The 21,955-nt window shown below is 35.8% G+C and overlaps 1 protein-coding gene across 5 annotated transcripts in view; it reads left to right on the top strand.

Moving 5' to 3' along the window:
- Positions 1 to 21,955, top strand: part of khdrbs2 (KH domain containing, RNA binding, signal transduction associated 2) — an 83,518-nt gene that overhangs the window by 55,821 nt on the left and 5,742 nt on the right. For 2 of the 5 annotated variants that reach the window (XM_016668461.1, XM_016668462.1), the window contains exons 7-10: positions 13,779 to 13,861; positions 15,771 to 15,829; positions 17,804 to 17,887; positions 21,046 to 21,098. In XM_016668461.1, the coding sequence (XP_016523947.1) occupies positions 13,779 to 13,861; positions 15,771 to 15,829; positions 17,804 to 17,887; positions 21,046 to 21,098 (279 nt within the window). Of the gene's footprint in view, positions 1 to 13,778; positions 13,862 to 15,770; positions 15,830 to 17,803; positions 20,094 to 21,045; positions 21,099 to 21,955 lie in introns of those variants that run through there. The other 3 variants (XM_016668463.1, XM_007546167.2, XR_001661405.1) reach the window with 2 other exon arrangements.

The raw sequence follows: 21,955 nt of genomic DNA, 5'->3' as shown, positions 1-21,955 counted from the left end.
ACAAATCCATGAAGCCCTCGGCGGTAAATAGTTGGACCACTAAAATGCAAAAAGAAAGATCTTGATTAGCTGTCTGCAAAATCTCTCACATTACATAGTTCTGGGTTTCCATGTTGAAAAATTATGCAAGGCCAAAACTGAAAACAAGCTTGTCCTGAGATCTGAGGGATCTTTCAAGGTCATTTTACAAAGAGAACACCAGAAGTAAGCTCCAAGTTTCATCCAGATGAAAAAAGGCAACACTTTTACCAGTCTATTTCCTCAGCGCTTTCCTGCAAAGGAAAAAAAAACCCCAGAAAGAACCCATGTGTGCAGGCAGTTGAAGATTGGGCTGTCTGCATGGGGAAATGCACAAGCGTAGACTCATTACCAAACCAAATTGAGTCCTGATGCAGAGCCTGTGTATTTCTGAGGAGCGAAAAAGCGAAGCATTTCTTCTCTTTGTAATTGGAGGTCGGGAAGGAGGCTGGAAGCAGGGAAACGAGGGGATTAAAGAAAGATGAGTTTGTCCTGAACATTCCCTTCTCTCATATCTCACTTTGCTGTTTTTTTTTTGTTTTTTTTACTACATTAAATAATTACATTTGAGCGTGCTTCAAGATTGTAACAGGATCATTTTTAACAAAGACCTGATTTAGCTTAATTTTTTATTCACCAAAGTTATTGAATCCTGCAATGCGCAACTTTGGCATGGTTTCCCTTTTCCACCCAGTGCTTTCCTTTAGGAAAATATTATGTGCATGAGCATTATGTAGTTTCTCTAGAGGATATTCACTGGTGGATTTTTGTCAAACTGTCAATCTGCTTTATAAAGGTGATACTCAGAAAAAGTCTGAAACTGTTCCTAATTGAGTGCGTTATTGATTTAAAACTCTGAAGGAAAATTTTAGGAAGCTGGCTGTTATCATGTATCAGTGTTTGCGTTGTGGAGTTTGTGATCTCAGTGTTTTCCTTTTAATATCCTGCCACAAATCCGACTTTACTGGATCCTTTACAGCAATACTTTGTTTACTCCGTTCCTCCTGGAGCGCAGCACTTTGTGAAATGATTCTTGTAGTTTCTTTTTTTCCCCTCAACTAATCCCCGGGAGACTATAAAACCAGCTGAGAATTGATCCCACTAAGCACCGTCTGTGTAGTCAGAAATTAATATAGCTTATTCTTCTGAGCCACCATTCATTTCCAGTGCTGTGAAAACCACACATTGGTTTTCACAGCACTGGAAACCAATGTGATTCACATTCACTCACATTTAGTTTAAGACAACATGTTTCATGGTTACAATGTGCTATTGCTTTCTGCTGTATTTTTTTGTCAGCTCCGTATAATCTACTCTGCTGTTGTTTTCAATAAGGCAATGCTTTTCATTAATAGATATTCAAAGAAAAACACAACAATTTAGAGTGGAATTACTCTTGAACTGAAAAATATGCCTTTGACACCATATTTACAAACACTCTTCCTGTGCTGCTTCTCTGATCGCCTGCATCTAATTCAACATTTCGTGACTTTTTTTTTTTCACTAATCCATCTTTAAAACTAAAGACTACATGACTTTCTATGGCAAACGCATATCTGATTTATCTTAACGTAATTATAGAAATATCATGTCCTTGTTTTACAGTGCTACAATTTGAAAATTGTGTGGTTCTCTTAAAAGCTTGTGGGCAGCCAGTCTTACCTGCAGTACTTAACTCTTTTCATGACTTCATTTGGTATAAATCAAGATGAGCGTCTCCCGGTGGATTAAGCTAACGGCTAGCCCAAAAGCAAACTTCCTTAGGTAGGACATAGTGCAGCACCACTTATCTTCTGGAGTTTAAAGTGTCATTTTGTTTCACATTCACAATATATATGTATATATACACACACACACACACACATATGGATTCTTTTGCTTGCTGTTGTACTTACTGACTGTATGACAGATTTGTGTTTCCATAATGTTTTTAGCATTTTTTCATACCTTCGTGTGACAGGGAAACTCTGGAGACTGTAGTGATAAATGGACTCTGTCATGCTGTCATTGAAGTTAAAGCCAGTGCAGTGACAGTAAATGTTATTCTACCTTTTAAAGGACTGCAACACTTCTGAAGTGGGTTGTCTTCATTCGGGGATCGGAACGGATAATTATAATTTGGCATCACATCTCTGCCCTAACACAATAATACTACTACTACTACTAATAATAATAATATTGTGGGACAATTGATGTTAAACTTTTTCTGACTTGTGTCCTAATTATCTAATTATATCGCTACAGGTATAAACAACGTTTAAAAGCTAAAAATTCTTAATTCTTAGTGAGTTTAAAATAAAGTAGCTCTTTTTTTTGGTTAATGGAAAAAACCATCATATTTAAAAATCATAAATAAGTATACAAAGTTCAAACTGATTAGTATTTTTTTCTCCTGTTTGTCCATAATTGTTTATTAGTGAAATGCTAATATTCCCCGGGCCCTGCCCAGAATTGGCTGAGGATTATTATCTAGTTACTTGGGTTGGATGCTACAATTATTATTATCCTAACTATCACTGCTGCATGGTGATGTGTATTGCTTCTGCTGAAGATTTAGGGTTTTCTGGGTTTATTTTATCTTTATTGAGTCTTTCAATAATGGTGTTGCCATTATGTGTTGTTCATAATGTAAAGTGTCCTTGAGTCTTTAAAGTTGCTGATTAAAAAAAAAAAGTGCTGTTATTAATAGTATAGAATAAAATAGAAACAGCCTTAAAAATTGTAATTGGGGCCTGCCATAGCAATACATAGGGAGGGGAGGGATTTACCACAACTAGCTTCTGCTGGTTCCGAATTATGACACAAGTCCCATGTCAATGACAGAAAAGTTGGATAAAATGTGACATGACCATTCAGAATGCAGACACGAAACTATCAGTATGTGATTTAGTACCACATTTGGATGTGGCACAAAATGAAGTTTTTTGGAGGTGAAAAAAATTCAGAGTGCTTTGAAAACGTCAGATACGTGTCACCTGTGGGCAAAAAAAATCTGATTTGGGTTGCGTTTGTCTGCTGTGTGAACAAGATATCAATCTTTGCTCCAAGTGTCTGAAAATGTATTCAGAACTGAAAAAGCAATGCAATAATTGTCTGTTAATGCCAGTGTGATGAAATAATTATGTAACTTAAAAAAATAAGCTTTGTAACTAGTCATCTGATTACCAAAAAAATCTTTCCTTTATCCCAGTGTAATAGAGTGCATCAAGAATATTTTCTTGGCACGCTTATTCTAATAGGTTTCTTAGATTTTGAACAACAAAATTGTCTCTGTACTGTATTCTTAGAATATTTAATGAATCCATCCATTATATTCTGTATATCCGGGCTTGAGTTGCGGGGGCAGCAGCCTTAGTAGAGAGGCTTCCCTCTCCCCAGTGACTTGGACCAGATCCTCCAGGGGAAAATTTAATGTGTCTCTTAATAGACAAATGTAAGTTTTTTTTCTTTTCTTTTTTGCTAATTGGCATAAAATTATTATTATTTTTTCTATTTAGCTCTTCAGAATAATGAAGATTACAATGTTCTTGCTGAGACAGCTGCCATTAGATGTTGGCCTAAGGTTTGCATACTGCATTAGGCTGCAGCTGATGTGTTAACATTACCACTGCTAGCTATTGTTTAGTGGCAGTTTAAAGAGGCATTAGTGAAACAAATGGCACTCGTTCTCCGGGAAGCATCGAGACAAACACTGCGAGTAACTCAAAGTGAAAAGTGTGAAAGGAAAGCTGGGAGCAGATAAAAGATGTGATTGATGCTTTTCAGGATGGACCAGGACCATGGCCTTAGCTCAGTGTTAAAGATCAAATCCCTTCTGGATCAAATGGTATCCCTTAATGTCAGAACTGATGATGAAGGAGAGGATTTGAAGTGTTATACAGCTTTCAGTAGCAGACAGCAAGTACAAACAGATAGCAAGAATTGAAACTTACAGCATGGTTTTTAATCCTGAACCATGCGACAGAATCAGAGCTATGGAGCAAATGCTCTTAGTGTCATTAAGCACCGAGCTTTAGGAGGATTTTAAGAAAAAGAGAAAAGAAAAGCGACACTCTTTTAAGATGAAAACAAAATCTCAAACATAAAAGATTAAGAAGGTCATTTATTGAAAGTGAGCAAGTGAAATGCCTGGGTTTAACGCCTACTCTCTGTAATTACGTTATATAACAATGGGTTACTGCTGAGTAATCATTTGTTATATTAACTATGGTAATTTTCCATCCAGAACTCATTCGTTTAATAAAACAGGTGCATGCAGCACACATGCTCACTGAGTTATTTAAAATAACATAAAAAGTCTCCAGTAGAATACATAATGAGCTCGGATGCACCGTTAGGAATTGGCACCGTCTGCGGTGGGAAATTAAACAGCCCGTTAGTAATTTAAATACAAACATTTAACACTAACTTGCCTGATTTGTTTGGTTTCCATATCAGTTTCATTAACACCAACTATCAATCATTATTTACTTAATGTCACTAAAGTAAACAAAGTCTGATATTAGAATAACTGTATGGTGAATATGAACACCAGACATTACTTGGGTAATAGTTTCCTATCAAGTCTCTTCAGAAATCTCTTGTGTGGTTTTAAGGATGGTGTCCTTAGTCTTTGTGTACAATTATTTTATCAAATATAATGTCTGGCAATGAGACGGAGATAATCAGCCAAAGATCCTTGGTCACCCTAGTCACTCACAACCAAGCCTCATCAATGGTTGAGATAAATGCTTTTGTTTTGCACTTCAATGCTGCAAAGTCATGTTTTGCTTTTTCTTCACATCTCCACAATTCTCAGTGACACGTCTCTTCTCCTTGTCCCACTGTGAACCGTCCAAACCCTTGGCCAGACAAACCAGCTGCTCCCTCGTGCTCAGAGTGACCTCCAGGCCAGTGCTGAATGGCTGTCACAGAATTTAGAATAGAATAGAATAGAATAGAATAGAATAGAATAGAATAGAATAGAATAGAATAGAATAGAACCTTTGTTGTCCATCATATTCAACATTCAATAGAAAAACTGGACTGTGAGAATAGCATGTTAAGAGATATAGTCCAGTTCATGGAGAGATAAGATCCTTACCACAGTAATGCGCTCTTAATTTTTTCTGGTGCTTGTTTAATTGATGGGTATAATTGGTTTAGGAAATGCATGTATAATTTCAACTTTCATTTTTCTTCTTCTCCTAAAATCTTTCCATAAACATCACATATGAAAACTACAAGAAATGCACCTTTTATTGTGATAGAAAAAGACAACCAACTACAACATCAGAATTATGCAGAATCTCCTCAGTTCTTCAATTTTTTTTGTAATTACAACTATTCAAAAGGGAAGCAGGAATTCAATCTGCAGTTATTGTGAAAGATTACGACACTAATTATACAAATTTTTTAATGTATATTAAAATAGTTCAATGTAACTTATCAACTGTTACATTTGCATAAGATTATTAAAACAAACAAAAAAAAGGATTCAAAATCAAACCAATTCTTTCAGTTCCACACTATATGAGCAGCAACAAAAGGTGAAAAACACCATCTTTTCACAGAAACAAAAGCCAGCAAATCTAATTTTAAACCGCCGTTCAGTTACGCATAGTGGGCTTTGGAAGGCACCTCCCTATGAAGATCAGTCACTGTCAGGGGACATACAGGTTGTCAATTGATAATGAAGCACAGTGCTAAGGGCCTTTAGGTTCTCGCTGTCCTAATTACACCGAGCGAGGACTCCACTCTTGTGTTAACATTTGATTTATGTCCTCTGCTGTGTTAAAAAGCACTAGAGTTAATTGTTTTTACAGATGAGTGTCAAACTGGAGGAAGCAAGCCTCATTAATTAGAGGCTGGCCTGTTTACAGATAATACCCTCTTGAAGCTGAATGCATGTTACGCATGAAAGCAATACTGGGGTCAGCGAAAAGAGATAAGCTGAGGAAGAGATTAACAAATGATTCTGTTTCCTTTGACTCTTGACAGGCCAGACAATACTCTTCCGCAAAGATGCTTTTCGTTGTCACTGTTGCAGTAAAGCTCCCATTTTTACAGATGGAAATGTAATATTCAACTAAACATATAGAATATATGTGACAAAATACCATCTGTATGACATGCCAAAGCACATATCTCCTGAGTGTCTAGTTCTAGAATGACAATATGATAATGGGAGTCTGATGTAAAACAGAAACAGACCTGTATCCGTAAAGCAGCATGCAGCAAATAGCCTAGGCCAGAAATCAGAAATCAAACCATGGAGCGCTGCACTGAGGATTGTAGCTTCTCCTCTACCACCAAGCCATTTGGTCTGGCAGTACCTTAAGCCTTGTTTGCAAAACTTTTGAGCCAAACGGGTTGGTGGGGGAGTGTCTCAGGCAGGACATTTTTGAAACACATGGGAAATTATACATACACGCTCATTTCATTTGAATATTATTGAAAAGCCCATTTATTTCAGGAACTTTATCACTAAGTGAAATACACTTTATAGATTAATTACACACAGATGTTTGAAAGGCTTTATTTTTGCTAATTATTCCGATTTTCCACTTAGAGGTAATGAAAGCATGACATTTATGATTAGAATATTAATTAGGCCAATTAGAAAACACATTTTTATTCCAGAAATGTGAGCTTAATGAAAGGTATATTTAATACCTCCTTAAATGCTAATTTCAAAATATACTTTTAATCTGGCTACTGGACCTTATCTGAATGCATACTCCAATTTATTGAATATGACCGAACTCATGTGCTGCAGGCACATATATCTATTTAGCTGTAGGTATTGTAGTGACCTCTAACCTCTGTATATATTACACTGACTTTTCACATCTTAGATAGGAATTATATACATGCAGCAAATTGCACCTGCTGTTGTGATAGTTATACAAGGCATTCATATTTGCCAAGTTAAGCTGTTATATGAGGCTGTAGATAATAATAAAATAAGAGCCATTTGCTCTTTAACAGCCACGTCTGCTACAAAAGCCGACTCTCCGAAGAGTCGAAACTTCCCATCACTGGCTGATTCACAGTTTGTGTTCAAACTTTGGGCAAAAGCTAAATGTATTATTGCATTTTCTTAAGATTTGTTTTTTTTTTTTTTAAATAATAAGCACTATTCTTAAAATGTTATTGTGCAACATACATCCTTGGTCATGCATTGTTACAGTAATATTACAACTACGTAATATTTATGTATTTACAGCAAAAAATTATTCTCAGACTAATTTTGTCTGGATTTATTTTTTGATCTTCTGGCATACAGTTGACAATGAGACATCAGACAGCATGTCTCAATCAATCACATTGCAATATTTAATCAAAAGATGTGACTCAGCTGGAACCTTTGGAGATAACTTTATCAATACCTTCCTCATGGGGAGCTGAGGTGCTTCACGGATCTTCCCAGTTGAAGAAAAAAGTAAATTAGGTCGTCGCATGTTTAGAATAAAATTTCCAAAATTACCAACAGGTAGAAAACCTGTGGATGTGTGTCTGTGTTACCATGAATTTGACTTGTAATAAAGAAAACTTTGGTCACTAAACCAAGAAAAGCAATGCCTAAATGCAGTCCATTTTTGGGTTATATGACTTTGTATGAATAACAGGGGGGAAAAAAGGGAAAAGAAAATGGAAGATTTATTTTTATAACCCATTATTTCTCCAAAATTAATCCACTAACTGCTTTACAGTCGTGGTTCAGTATAGCCAATTTCCGTATGGGATAGCTCACAAAATGTTTAATTGCTGAGATATGTGGGTTTCTGACTCTGCTATTGTTGGGAGAGACTCGTGCAGGAACGGGAGAAATAGAGGATCCCCTGAACAACTTAATCCCTGACATAATCCCTAACTTTAATTTAGTCAAATTCATGTTCGCACAAATAAAGCCACACAGAAAGCGGAGCGCTTTGAATCAGTATTACTCAACGGGAGACGAGCCTGTGTACAAGCGCAGTAAATGTAATTTCTTTTATGTCACCACCACAGATGTCCCTCACGCTGATGTCTCTTCTTTTGTGTCCCAAACCTTAAAAAAAAGAAAAGAAAAGAGACACACAAACTCAACACTGAAAGCTGTACTGTTTCTGTATTGCTACAGACAGAAATGGAAGGTATTGTCTGCATCCGGCGCCGCATCTGGCACAACATTTTATTGACACATTAAAAGCAATTGATTTTTTTTTTTTTTTTTTTTATCATTTAAATGATTCTTGTATATCTTACAGTGGAGCTTTATTTTAAATAGCAAGTTCAGAAAAGGATTAGAGGAAATTAGATCATGATGAAAAAGAAACAAGAACACTTTAGATTCTTCCAAATCTCTCTTAATGAGCAAAATCCAACACTTTAAATAAGAAAACAATAGCTGACTATACTGCTCTGCACACACCGTGGCCTCACATCATTTTCAACTTGGGTTGTTTGGTCTGCTGAGACTGATTATTCCCGTTCTCATGAATAAATCATTTGACAGAATATTATGTGGAGTTGCTTTCTTTTAGATATGTTCTCATGAAAGAGTAGGTTTTCTCTCTGAGTTAAAAAATAAGAATACGATGAAGTCTTACATGTTTCTCCCAGCATTTTTTAAATATGATTTTTTTGTTTTGTTCAAATGTAGAGGCATTGCCAAAATGTTTGTGTTTATCTGAGAGTATATACCTGACATTTCAAATCATATAAATGAGAAAAATGAAAGTTTTTTGGGGAATATTTCTCCTACAATCTGTGATGTTTAGAACAGGAAAAGGTGATTAAAAAAACCTTCATTTTGCACTTTGTGTAGCAAAGACTTGTGAACTCTGTTATGACTTAAGGATCATTATTTTTTTGTTGTAAACACATCCCCTTTGCACTTTCATATTTAAAAATCAATGCCACACAGTTTGAGAATTGTGTAGTAAATTTTATCTCTCTTTTGCTGCAAGATAAACTCACAGCATGATCAACCCAAACCTCATCTCCAGCTGTCAAGACTGTTTTTGAACCACATCCAACCCAAACAATCTTTTTTTAACTTCATATTTTTACAATGGTTTATCTGCAAAGATCTTGCAAGATTTTTTCTGTCTTCCGTGTAAAATCGCAATAATAGCTTCTGTAAATGACAATGCAGAGAAATCTGATGTCATGTCGACTTAGACAAATTTTCCTATCTTACTGAGGAAGCAAAGGCTGGAGCACCTTAACCTAAACTTTTCTGTCTTTCTGTGGTTATCAATTAGTTATGTCATTGACTTCACCTCTGACTCCTGTTAAAAGGAAGTTGTTTCTTTCCACTTTTACCACACCCTTGCTCAGAAGAAGGAATTGCTACAAAGTCATTGACCAGATTTTATTGAAATGGCTTACTAGATAAATAGCTGGAAATGTGTAATTAACTGAATTTGACTATATAACATATTATAATTGTGGTCAAATTGGACTGGTAGTATCTGAACTTGAATCTGAGCTTATACTAATGAATTAGATTGATTTGACTGCATGCTGCATAATGTGATTTGAAGCTGTTTTCTTGTAAAATACCTTGAGTTGATTTTTTGTTTTGAATTGGTGCTCGAAAATAAATTAAATAAAGCAGAGCTGACCTTCCTAGTCAACTTTCCTTCTTAAGACATAACTGATAACTATGAACAGGAAACCACATAATGCGGTAAGTAATTTAAATAGCAGCTTTAACTGATACATGGAATTGTAAATTTAAATATTTTTTTTGTTTGAAAGTCTTCTCGGTGAAGACGGTTGGGAAATGTTGAGGTGAGCTTTCTGGAGTTGTGGCTGCTGTGTGGTTCCACTGCAGTCTCAGGACACCTGGGGCCATCTGGCATCTGTTCACTTGTCACTGAATTAAAATCCATTTTGAGGAACATTACAAGATGTTCTCTGAAATATGCTCTGTATTCAAGTCATATGAATGGCATTACATAAAATGTATTCATTCAAAATACAGTAGCATGAAATAATTCATATCTCAGAATGTAACAGCTACTGCATTTTGCAGGTTCATGGTCAGGCTTTTGAAATTTAAATATGTAAAACTGCAACTGTAAATCAGCAATGAAACAGAAAAAAGTGAGAAACATACACACAATCGTATTGATACATTTACGTGTCAATTTTATGAAAGAACAATATTCCCTTTTTATCACACGGAAATGTTTCAGATGATTTAAACTAATTTGAATGTCAGACATTCAGAGGTGCCGGAGTGCTTGAGGTTAGAAATTGATGGCTGAGCGTTTTCTTAAAGACTTTCTGTTAAAAAGTAAATTTAAAGGCCTGAAGCAGCAAAGCAGCCACCACCATCAATCTGTCAGCTGGTATAATGTTCTTTTTCTGAAAACTTGTTAACTTTGCAACCGGTGTAACAGGACACAAACTTTCCAAAATATGGGATGATCAAGTTGTATTTTAGCAAATGTGAGTGTGGCCGCTGTGTTCCTTGATTAATTAATGAATCATTTTGAAAACTGCTTTTTTTTTTTTCTTGGGTTATCTTTATCTGATGTTAAAATTTGTTTCAGGATCTGAAACAACTAAGATTGGAAAAACCAAAGACAGAAGAAAACTGCAAGGGCTAAATATTGAAATAAAAAAAATAAAACAATTTAAAAAAAGAAATCCAAATACTCAGTGTTAATGTCTACTGAGAAAAGGTACGATTTGCAGAATCTGCCACCATGTGCATCCTGGGATCTTTCTCAGAGTTTCAGCTGGTATATCAAGCTTTTCAAAACCAAGTTTGGCTGCGTTTTCTCACTCTTCATCCTCTGGGTCTTTCCTCAACACTCTGAAGGTTTTGGGATGCAGTAATGAGCCACCTCCGGCCAACCTTCATGACGGTTTAATAACGACTCACAGATGGAGATCTTACAGTTGTAATGTTTTGCTTGTTTGAGGCAGGGAAAGATGTAGGCAGTCACGAAATAATGCAGTTTTGTGTGTTTTAATAATAAAAAGAGAAATGTACAGGTCTTGCATGAGGAAAATGGGAAAAGGAGCACGAGCATGGAAACAAGCAAAGGAATGGAACAGAAGAATCCAGCAATGAACAATGAAAAATCAGGAGCTGAAGCTCTGTGGCAGGGATAAACTAATCAGAGGAAATATGGTGCAGCTGTGGCAAGGAGAAAGGGAAACTGAGGCAGGAGGACTAATAATACAGACGGAGATGAACCAAGACTTAAAGGACATAGTAACCAACAAGGAAAAAGCTTTACAATAATCTAAGAAAAATAAATTCAAATGTAGAAGGATGACTTAAGTATGGCAAGACCTAACAGGCGTACATAAGCAACAAAGAAATGGTCAAAACACAAAGAAAACTAGCACGCAAGGATCGCAACAAGAGTATCTTTACGTTTCTTTTTTTCTTTTTTTTAAATCACAATTCTGTTGAACTGAGCAGCTGTTTACTCAGATGTTTGAGTAATATTCAGTAATTGGTAAATTAGTTTCAGCTCATTATAGTTTCACCCCTTTCTCAGTTGTTTTCTCCTCTAAGATATTTACACATATGGCTCGCAACATGTAGATCACTGCATCAACTTTTCTTTCATAAATCTTGTCTGTTTTTTTCTAATGTTTGTTTTGTTTTGCTGAGATGGGACATTTCAACTTGAAAATATTATAAGACATCTTTGAAGTTCTAACTAATAGAAAATCTGAAAGGAACCAAAGTGTGGAAAGGATGTGAAATTGCATTTTTCAGATTTAGTGGTGCCTGTGTGGGAGAATTTCTACCCAATCCACAAGAAAGACGTCAACTAGGCACTCACATCGCCTCGTAAAACTTAATTACTCACAGCACATAGTCGTAACTGAAAGTATCTCTGCAGAGTTTATTAACACTCATCCACTGGACAGTAAAACTAAACAGCTCTTTTAAAGTGGATTTTATGAGTAAATCAATAGAAATTGGAAAAATGAGAAGTCCAAAAATAGGATTGTGAAGCATCTCGGCTCGTTTTCCTGGTTGAAATTACACTTGATTCAGCACCACCAATAAAACCATAATATCCTATCAGTAGGATCTTATGAGCTAAAAATTATACTACTTATGATATAGTAAACATTTAAAAAAAAACAAAAAAAACAGTTGCATAATACACAAGCAGAAGTTCAAACTCCAGATTTTTGTAACACAGTAATGTATTTCTGTTCATGTTTCTTTTCTTGTGTAGTTATCTCAAGTAAAGATATTTGGCTAAACATCTGAGCATAGGCGGTTGTTGCTGTGTGCTCCGTGTGGTATAGTCAGTTTTCTTCTTGCTGAACATTACCAGCTGCTGCCTGGTCTTTTTACCTGTATTAAAGTAACTATGGACACAGAAAAAAATTATCAGCAACCCTGGTTTTATCAAATCTCTGTACCCCTGCTGGTATTACGACCCCGTTTGGCCAACGAGGCATCGCATAGTTTTCCCTTTAACGTTTCACAAGATTGAACCAAACAGAGAAAAGAAACTTTGGCCATTCCTCTTTCCACAATCTGTCTAAATCATCCAGAGGCCAAGGTTCTCTCGTGCAGTCTGCTCTTCAGCTCTTCCCAACATGTTTTCTATTAGCCTTAGGTCTGGGGACTGTGATGGTCACTGAAGAAGGTTATTTTTTTGTGAACCTTCTCTGCGTTGTTTTGCCAATTTGTTTTGATTCACCATCCAACTAAAATGCTCAGTAATGACTCATATTTATTCTCTTAGTTTCCTTGGTTGCATACATTCTAACAATGACATTTGTAATAGAGGAAAAAACCTCTGCCACATACATCCTCCACCATACTTTACACTGTATGTCAGTTTTTTCTAAGCACATATTCATCCATTTTTAAAGCTTGGTATACTGAATCAAAGCACAAAACTCCACTTAAAGTGCAAACTTGGATTAACAAATGCTTCCTTTCACTTGTAATGATGGTGCAAAGAGTAATCTCAAACACATGGTTGCTATGTGGATACCCTTTAATGGTTGTTATGGAGGGTTGCTGACCCAAATATGCAACTCTTTGCTGTAGTTATCCAGCAGTGACCTTTGGAGATTTTCCTTGTTACTACCCTTACTGTCGTATTACTGTGTGGTTGCAAGATAAATATGGGTCCTCATCTATTCTAGTGGCAAGTACTGAAAGAAAATGTCCTCTTTCTCTTTTCTTATATATATCCCTAGGGGATATATATATATATAAGAAAAGAGTCACATCATGGATTACCAATTAAAAGTTCCCAATAACTTTGGTCAACTTACAAAAGTAAAGCAGAAATACAGGAAATGCTACAGTTACATGTATGCCTTTAAGCTGATTTTTACAAGTACAAACAATTGTGCCACCAGTGAGTTTGTTCAAAAACTCTTCTCTAGCTAATTTGGCTTCTTTTCTTTCTCTTCTACTGAAATATGCTCAAATTAAAAGTTGCATGTTGATAAAAAAAAAAAAAAATTATAATGCGATATGATACAGCACTGAAAGATTTATTTTTAAGGATTTTTACACTTCTTTACCAAAAATCCATATCTGTAGGTCTAAACTTTCAAGATCCGGTTTGAGCCTCAGAAATTGCTCATTAGGCTCCAAAAGTGAGGCATGTTCTTTCGCCAGCTTTAATCAATAATTGCTGTTGGGCATTACAGACTGAAAGGAATGTCTTTTCCCATGTAGCTCAGTATGGCTTGTATTGTGTATTCATCTTTACATAGCTGCACTGGACAGGAATGAGAAAACATGTCAGCTTTAATATTTATTCCTTCTTTTCTTGCAGGGCTATGAAGACGGATATGATGAAGAATATGAAGATGAGACTTATGAAGCCTATGATGAAAACTACAGCACTCAGACAAAGAGGTGATCTTTACAGACATGCACAACTGCCAAAACACAGCTCCCTGCACAGATATCTGGAGCATTTGTAAAGATACAAAAGTTTTGAATTCAAGTATCAATTTGGAGGCTATTGTTTCACCGAAGAAAAAAAAAATCTAATTAAAGGCTGCAGTTTTCTAAATTTTGTTCGAATAATTCTCTAAGCCCAACAGCACATATTTTAGTACCTGAATAAGACGTGACAAAAAGTAGTAAAATTACATACACAGAAGCTGTGGCATCCACCTCCAATAGCCATTAAAAGCACATCATTGAACAACAGGAGGAGTTCAAATGTATCAGTAAATCCCACAATCTCCACGGTGTTGTTGAAAATCCCCACTGGAGCACCAAATGTGTATTAACTCACAGATGCGAACAGTCCTAAACAAATGCTTTATTTACACCTCTTCAGGCAAGTTTCTAAACATTACAGAGCCCGTCTGTTGTTGGATTAATGAGCTGTCCCACAGAGTAAAAGCTACACATTTATGAGCTGCTTTTAAAGGTCGGCAACTTCAGATGAAAAACTCTTTGTTCACGGTTGAGTGATACTGACAGTTTAGATGAGGATTGATATACAGGGTGAGTATTTTATAAACTGTTGATTCCTGAATTGTTGGTTTATGTACAGTGGCTAACAAATGTGTTAATGCACAAAGTGAAGCATCACTGTGAAATGAAATGGAAATGGTACACTGCTTTTTGTTACTAAAAACAAATATGTGTAGCAAATGTACAGCTACGGTGCAATATTTTATAACACGGCATAGTCATGTGTTGGAGTGGTCAAGTCAATATCCAGGCCTAAATCTAATTGGGAATTCAATGGAGTTAAAAAGCACTTTATTTTTTCCCAAAATGTTGTCGTAACTCTTACTGTCCGAGCATCTTCGTAGAGTCATTGTCAAGTTGTGATGCTGTGGGCACACATTCAAATCTTCTGTAGCAGTGGGTCAGGTAACCAATTCTTAGAAGCCTCACACTGTATACACTATTTTATAACTCTTACATGGCTGTCACGTATGCTAATGGCTCAATATTGAAGCAACAGAGACTATATTTCACAGTAGCGTACTAAACGACACCATCAATTGTTGAAAAGCACTGCTAATCCACCTCATGGCCGTATGGTTGGAAAGCCAGGCAGAGACGTGTTGTAGTGGCGAACATGATCCTTGCTCATTATGATCAATGGAAGAGATGGTTTGAACTTCCTCTTTCTCTCTTTGGCCTTGATCTATATCCATGAATACTCTGTTTCAACTCTTGTGGTCGTAAAAGAGGTCTTATTTGAGCTTTGGCGATGACAATCAGGCGCTCCCAATTGTAAACGAAACCAAGAAAAACAACTTTGTTGCCATGGTTATGCATCACAGCACATGCCAGAAAATAAAAAGAATAGGAGCAAGACTCTTTCCAGCTGCACAGCATCCAAAGCCAGAGGGAATAACTGTCCGAAAACACCATGTCTCAACCAATGAAAGATGAACAAAAGTCTCCAAAAAGAACAAATCCAACATGATGCCACCATTAAAGGCACGATTCTAGACCCCTAATCAAAAATAATTCCTGACGCTTGCCCAACCTGTCAGAGTTTAAGCAATTTGGCATAGAAAGAAACTGTAAAACAATTTAGTGTAGCTTTATGAAGCCAATAGAGACTTAAACGAACTAACAAATGAACAAATTTAGCATGCTTCATAATTCCAAATGTCTATTAGGCCTTGAAATTTGCTGTTGCAAATTTACAAATTGGAAGATCAAAGTTCAAGTGGGACGAATACTTTGCAGATATATATGTTTCTTATTTTTGTTTTTGTGCATTATTTGTACATTAAAGTGCATCCTTTATCCTGAATGTTTTTCTTTGTTTGTGTGTTTATTATAGCATTTCAGAATATTATGAACATGGACACGGAACCAGTGATGAATCGTACAACAGTTATGGTAAGTGTGGCTTACTTGCTGTTAAAAAGAAGTTTGTTTCATGAACTATAGTCACTCTCACCCTTTTCTTCTGACAAGAACCCAGTGTAGAGTATTTAATTTGGACAAAGTTCAACAAAACCCATTGTTAAAGCTGAAAAAGGGGGTTGATTATTTGATTAGCCCATCAATAAAAATCATTCTGCCACTTTGAGGCTGATTAATTGAGTTCTTTATCGAGTAAACTTTGCCCACTGTGTAGCACATTCTTAGATTTATCAAGACCAATCATAAAATTAAAGTACAATTTAGCTGCTATTCTCAATACTTGCTCTGGGAAAAGTCTAATGCTAGGCCTGGCAATATATTTGGAATTAGCACATTTTCCTTGTCGAGGAGGAAAAAAGCTATTGTAATTTTCCACTATTATTTCAGGTAATTAGCTATATTCACAAGCACAATGTAGGATGCTACAAACATTCTGGCAGTTTCTGCAGCCCGAACAGCTGCTACACTGTTATTAAAACCAACCAAGAGACAAAGAAACAAGCCCTGCAGCCCACTTCCTGACCCAGGGAGCCGCTCCTCTACGCATCAGCCCTCCTACGATACCTCACTGCAAGCTGTATTTTACTAAAACTGTGAAACTGTGGATGTTCCAGTAGAAGTTCATGAGGCTACAAGCTGTTTTTCCTTTTGGGTGTTTTGCCCTTAAAGGCTATTTTATTTTTTTATTATTATTTTTTTTTCCATAGAGCTAACCTTTGTTGTGTGTATATGAATCATTCTTGGATGCTTCTGCAAACTACATGATCTTTAAACTTCTTCAAGTCCAAACACATGTTTTTCTAGAATACCATATTTGAAACTGCGGCAATAGAAACTTTAATTTTTATCTTATGCTAGAGTCAGAAAACTTAAAATAAATCTTCAAAGTACAAAAAAAACAACAACAAAAAAACAGATAAATTATAATGAATCTATTCACTGGTTTTTAATGTTAAAACATGTTTTTTCTGGAACCAAAAAACGTTTGGAGATCCAACCCCTCCCCAAAAGCTTAGGACATAGCAGAGAGTAAACAGCCAAAGTGAGATAACACAAAGTGTTGTTTGTGAGCATAAAGTTTGTATGATAATGATAATTAGCTGTAACAGTTTAGTTTTTTCTACATCTGAAAGAAACTTGGGCCAATATTGATATCCAATATTAATACTGCCGATAACCAATATTTACCAATATTGTGTGTGCGTGTATGTGCACTGATGTCTGAGTTTGCTGTTTCCAATGTAACTTCATCACTCTTTGACAACCTGTGGCCACCTTTTCAATTTTCTTTTTCTGTCATTTTTTCCCCACAAATAGAATAGAAATAGCAGCACGGTGACAAGCAATGAAATAATTTTCCCATTTTTCTTTTATCATATATTTCAAATTTTTTAACACAGAGCTGAATTTGCCTGTCGTGATCTACAGGCCTAAATACCGTTGGGAAAATAAAAGATCTATTAATGTTGAATTTATGCCCTACGAGTATAAAATATTATTTGAATTCCATTTGCAAGGTCTAATGGAATCAGTGGTTCACTGGTTGCCGTTGTCTTTTTGCAGGTTCAGTTATTTTCAGCACAATGAATTTAAGCACTGGGGTGTTGAGGTCAGACCAAAGTAAAACCAAGCAGCCAATAATTTGATTTTCTGCTTCATAAACACTCTTACTTGGAAACAGTGCAGTGTGCCATAGCAAAGGTGGCCAACTTTATGTAATTTGCCTTTAAGGAAGGAGTCTCTGACACTCTAATCTCAGTACTGGTCCAGTAGAGGAAAAAACGGTTATGACAGTAGTTTCCTGCTGTGAGAGAACCCTGTATTTCCCAGGAAGTAATTTATTTTCTTTGCTGAAATATTTTGTGAGACGACAGTTCACTACATATGTGCACCATATGTTTTGAGAGATTTAGTTTTCACAGAAGTGAATGTGGTATATTCCCACAGAGGAAGAGTGGACAAGCCCCAGACCCATTCTCAAAGCTCCAGCGTTACGCCTGACAAGAGGAGGCTACAGAAAACATCCCTATGGTAGATACTGAAGGTGCTCCAGATTTGTGACCTCCACTTCTCTTTTGAAACCTTTTTTCAACTTTTAAAAAAAAAAAAACAAAAGAAAGAAATGTTGTAACTTTCCCTATCTTATCATCAAATTTTAAAATAAAAATAAAAAAAGACATGATCGATAATATTCTGATGTGTGAATAAAATCATACACAATCAAGTCTCTTTTTCTACTTTTAAACATACTCACCCATGTACAAGATGATTGTTCTTAAATTAGCTCTTTAATTTAACTCAATTGTCCCTATTGCTGAAATTTCACTATTTTGACAGACTTGTTCGTACAGAGTATGTGTGTGATTGTAACAGATTGGTTTCCATTTATTGGCTTCATTGTAGTTATTACAAGCCAACCCCTACTCTTTTCATTGAATTAGACGTAGTCATGCAGTCGTTGCGAAAGCTGTGACTCCAACCTCCTATGTTTTAGTACGCCGTCGTTTTTGTTCTGCTTGTGTGTCAGCATCATTAAAATGTTAAGAGTCGGGAGTTGATAAGCAAAAAAAAAAAAAATTCACAAAGGATGTGAAAAATCCCATTTTGGCCAGTCAATTGTTCCAACATTGACACAAATAAAACGAGCAGTTGCCCAGGAGGACGGGGGTAAAAGTAACACCACCAAAAGACAAATTTTTCATAATGACACACAACATATTGTTATGTGAAGAAAAGCACAGGTGTCACCTGTTTCACTGGAACATAAGGTGTTGCTCTCTCTTATTATCATTTGATGACACTAATTGGGAACATATTCAGTGATAATCATGTTAGGAAAATGAAGTGTTTCATCAAATATTTCCAAGAGTCCTTTGTAGAATGCAAACATAACAGAAATAGCTTCACAATGCATGCATGCGTCAATGCGTTAATTATCCATTTTGTAATTACCTCGCAACGAATCCCACAGCTGCACCTCCAGTTTCCGACTTCTTTATTACTTTCAACTAGACTTTGTAAGTCAGCTATTAAATCCGTGCAGTGCAGGTAGCCATCTGCCTTCATGGTGTTGCTGTCAGTGTGAGAGCTTCTAAATGGACAGTAAACATGCATTCCCACAAATAAATAAACAAGATCTGCGCGTACTGCTGCAGTTTCCACCACGGCATCCCCACTTGAGAGTAATAAACAGTGGAGTGTTTTGTTTCCACCAGTCTGGCCCCGTACGGATTAATTCGTTAGACCACAGTAGAGTTATTTGACATTTAATTGATTGTTATAGAATTTGGCTGACTCTGTCCATTTTAGTTATCTCAGACTTTTCCTATCTCCTCTATTCACATTCTATATTCTATAAATTAAAATACCCCAATTCAAAATAAGATACATTAACTGAAGAAGAAGATATGGAAAAAGGAAGTCCATACAACATGTGTGTCAATCATAGGATTTATCACTATCACAAAGTTATGTTTTATTTTAATCATCCAGTCCTAAATAGTACTTTCTTTTGCCATCATTTACAACAGTTGACTTCTTTTTACAGAAACAGATGCACTTTCAATATTCCAATTGTCATGTAAATAACCACAGTAGTTATTTACATTGGCATTAAGTAATCAAACTTCAGATTGTAGCACAATTTAAGATGTTTTTGACCAGTGTAGAGACAGTTTATTGTAAGATTAAGTGACATGACCGACACACCCTCATTAGTTTGGTCTACATAAAACAAATATGTTCAGGAAAAATGTGTTCCTTGAAGAGTAATGCGGACATGCAGCCTTCTTGGTCATTTCAGCAGGTGCTCAATTTTCCAGAAATATCACCATGGTAGCAAACCAACAGAAAACAACACATTCCTTTAAAAAGAGTTAACATAAAAGACTGCTTTAAAGCAACAAATGGAAACCAGTCTTCCAAGAATCAAAGACCTGAATGTAAAATGTCTTAATGATCTAAACATTTCTTTAAAAATGTGTTCAACATTGTGAACTCTAAATATTTCAATAACCAGGTTCCCCTCCCAATTTAAAGCGTAACATAAAAGTAACTGACACCATAAATAAAAGTTACTCCTGGTTTTATTGTGAATTTAGGGAATTATTGAAAAGCACATCCTTATTGTTTGGACTGAAAGCATTCACCGCAGTGTGTAATTCATAAACTGTGCTTTGTTCTGTGTGTAATCTGTATTTGTACATAAAGCATTTAATAAAAATAACTTAAACCTAAATCCTGAGTGGAATACTTACTAAATAGGAGATAACCAAGCTGTAAATTAATTTTCTTTTTTAATTTTGATTCCTTCATTCATTATTTTTTGTAGATTTCTGTCAGACACCAGCTAAAATGTTTAATAAAGAACTTCAATTTCAACTTGCCCAATATGAATTGGTATTAAAACTAATACCTGTTTTCTTGCAATCCAGTCTCTGAAGTGAATAAACATATTGATTCACACTGACTTTCTTATGGAGTTTTATAGAGGTAAGAACTCCTCTCATATATATCATAACATTGCCTTAAATATGTCCGGCTAATTAAGGGATCTATATACTGATACTCTGCTTGTTTGCTTAAGGGAACAAACCCAACCTACTGAACTCAGTCGCTACCTGCAACATCTCAGTGTCTCTGCTAAACTCCTTCTGTTTGTGCATTTCTTCCATGCGATTTCTGCGTGTTGTAAACGCCTTTGTGATTAGCACACCCGAAGCCTGACTCTGATTAAAGACTGTAGATGATGGGACTAAAAGGAAGACTAAACACTAAACAGGTAACCTTAATGCTAATCCTAATTTAACCATCAACTGCTAACTTTCACTTAAACAAAAAAAAAGTAAACCTGCTCGTTTTAACCCAAAGATTAATGTCCCTCGATACCTCTAACCACACACGTAAGAGATTCAGCTAAACTGAAATAAAAGAAAGATTAAATTAAATTTAAAAAAGCTCTAAAATAATTTTCGGCTAACTTTCTCATCACTCCTGAGAAATAAGTAGATTTCTCATTAAATGTCTTTTTTTGTTAACCTTGAATTGGTTTACTTTTTTTCCCACAACCATATTATGTGGATGTATCTGTACTTTGTAGACATTTTACACTGCATGCAGGTTATTAGTCTAAATATTATGCTATATACGTTTATGCATACTTTATACCAATGGTCTGCTCTTTCTTATAGATACTGAAAAACACCATAGTGTGTTGTCATCAAAGCACAGAGAAACGCTGCAGGTGAGTAGAAACATTTGCGATCACATTTTTCATGGCTGTCTCTGTGCCTTTGGAAATACAAAGATAAAACAACATGTTAAAAACTACTAAGACAAAGAAGCAAAGCACAACAAAAGCAGGACTTTTTGAAGTTTCCTATTTATTCATACAAACTGATAACTACTTGGGGGGGTGGGAGGAAGCATTACTATTTCCATGTAATAACACACCAGTTCACAAAAGTATTATATAATCTTAAAGAGAATCTGATGAACTCCTCCTGCAATCCTTTTATTAAGATAATCCCTGCCTCTTTTTGTTCTGTTCAAACCAGGTATTGCATCTCTGTTTCCTGCATTTGTGTGTGCATTTTTTCTCTCTAAATATTGTCAGGTAATTCTGCAAGTATTGTAAAATGTAATCCCCAAGGCCACATGCTCGCTGACCTATTCATAATTCATCAGCTGCTACACAAACCTTGATTTAAATGAGTACTCCTTTTTGAAAATGTATGTAAGACCCAACGCCGAAGTCGCACAAATGTGCTGATAACACACAACAGGATTTATGCTCAAAGCCATCAGAGCAAAGGATGCAGCGTCAGTTTGTTTTATTTTGTGAGTAAATTTCACTTGTAGTGGTGCAGTTTGGTTTGACTGCTCTATCTGTGACATCCATTAACAGCTTGTTTAGACTCTGCACTTTAGAATAATAGCAGTGCAGAATTTAAGCAAAATATATTAATGTTCTAAATTTAAAACTGCTTAGCAAAACTGAAAGATTTTTACATGCAGCATCAAATTATTAAAGATACAAATAAACAAACAAGTGCACCCAGAATGTTCAGCTCCAGGTTTAAGGTGTGATCCAGATATGCT

Source organism: Poecilia formosa, unplaced genomic scaffold (assembly GCF_000485575.1).
Source record: "Poecilia formosa unplaced genomic scaffold, Poecilia_formosa-5.1.2 Scaffold15, whole genome shotgun sequence".
Taxonomy (NCBI): domain Eukaryota; kingdom Metazoa; phylum Chordata; class Actinopteri; order Cyprinodontiformes; family Poeciliidae; genus Poecilia; species Poecilia formosa.
This window is presented reverse-complemented; position numbering and strand designations above follow the sequence as displayed.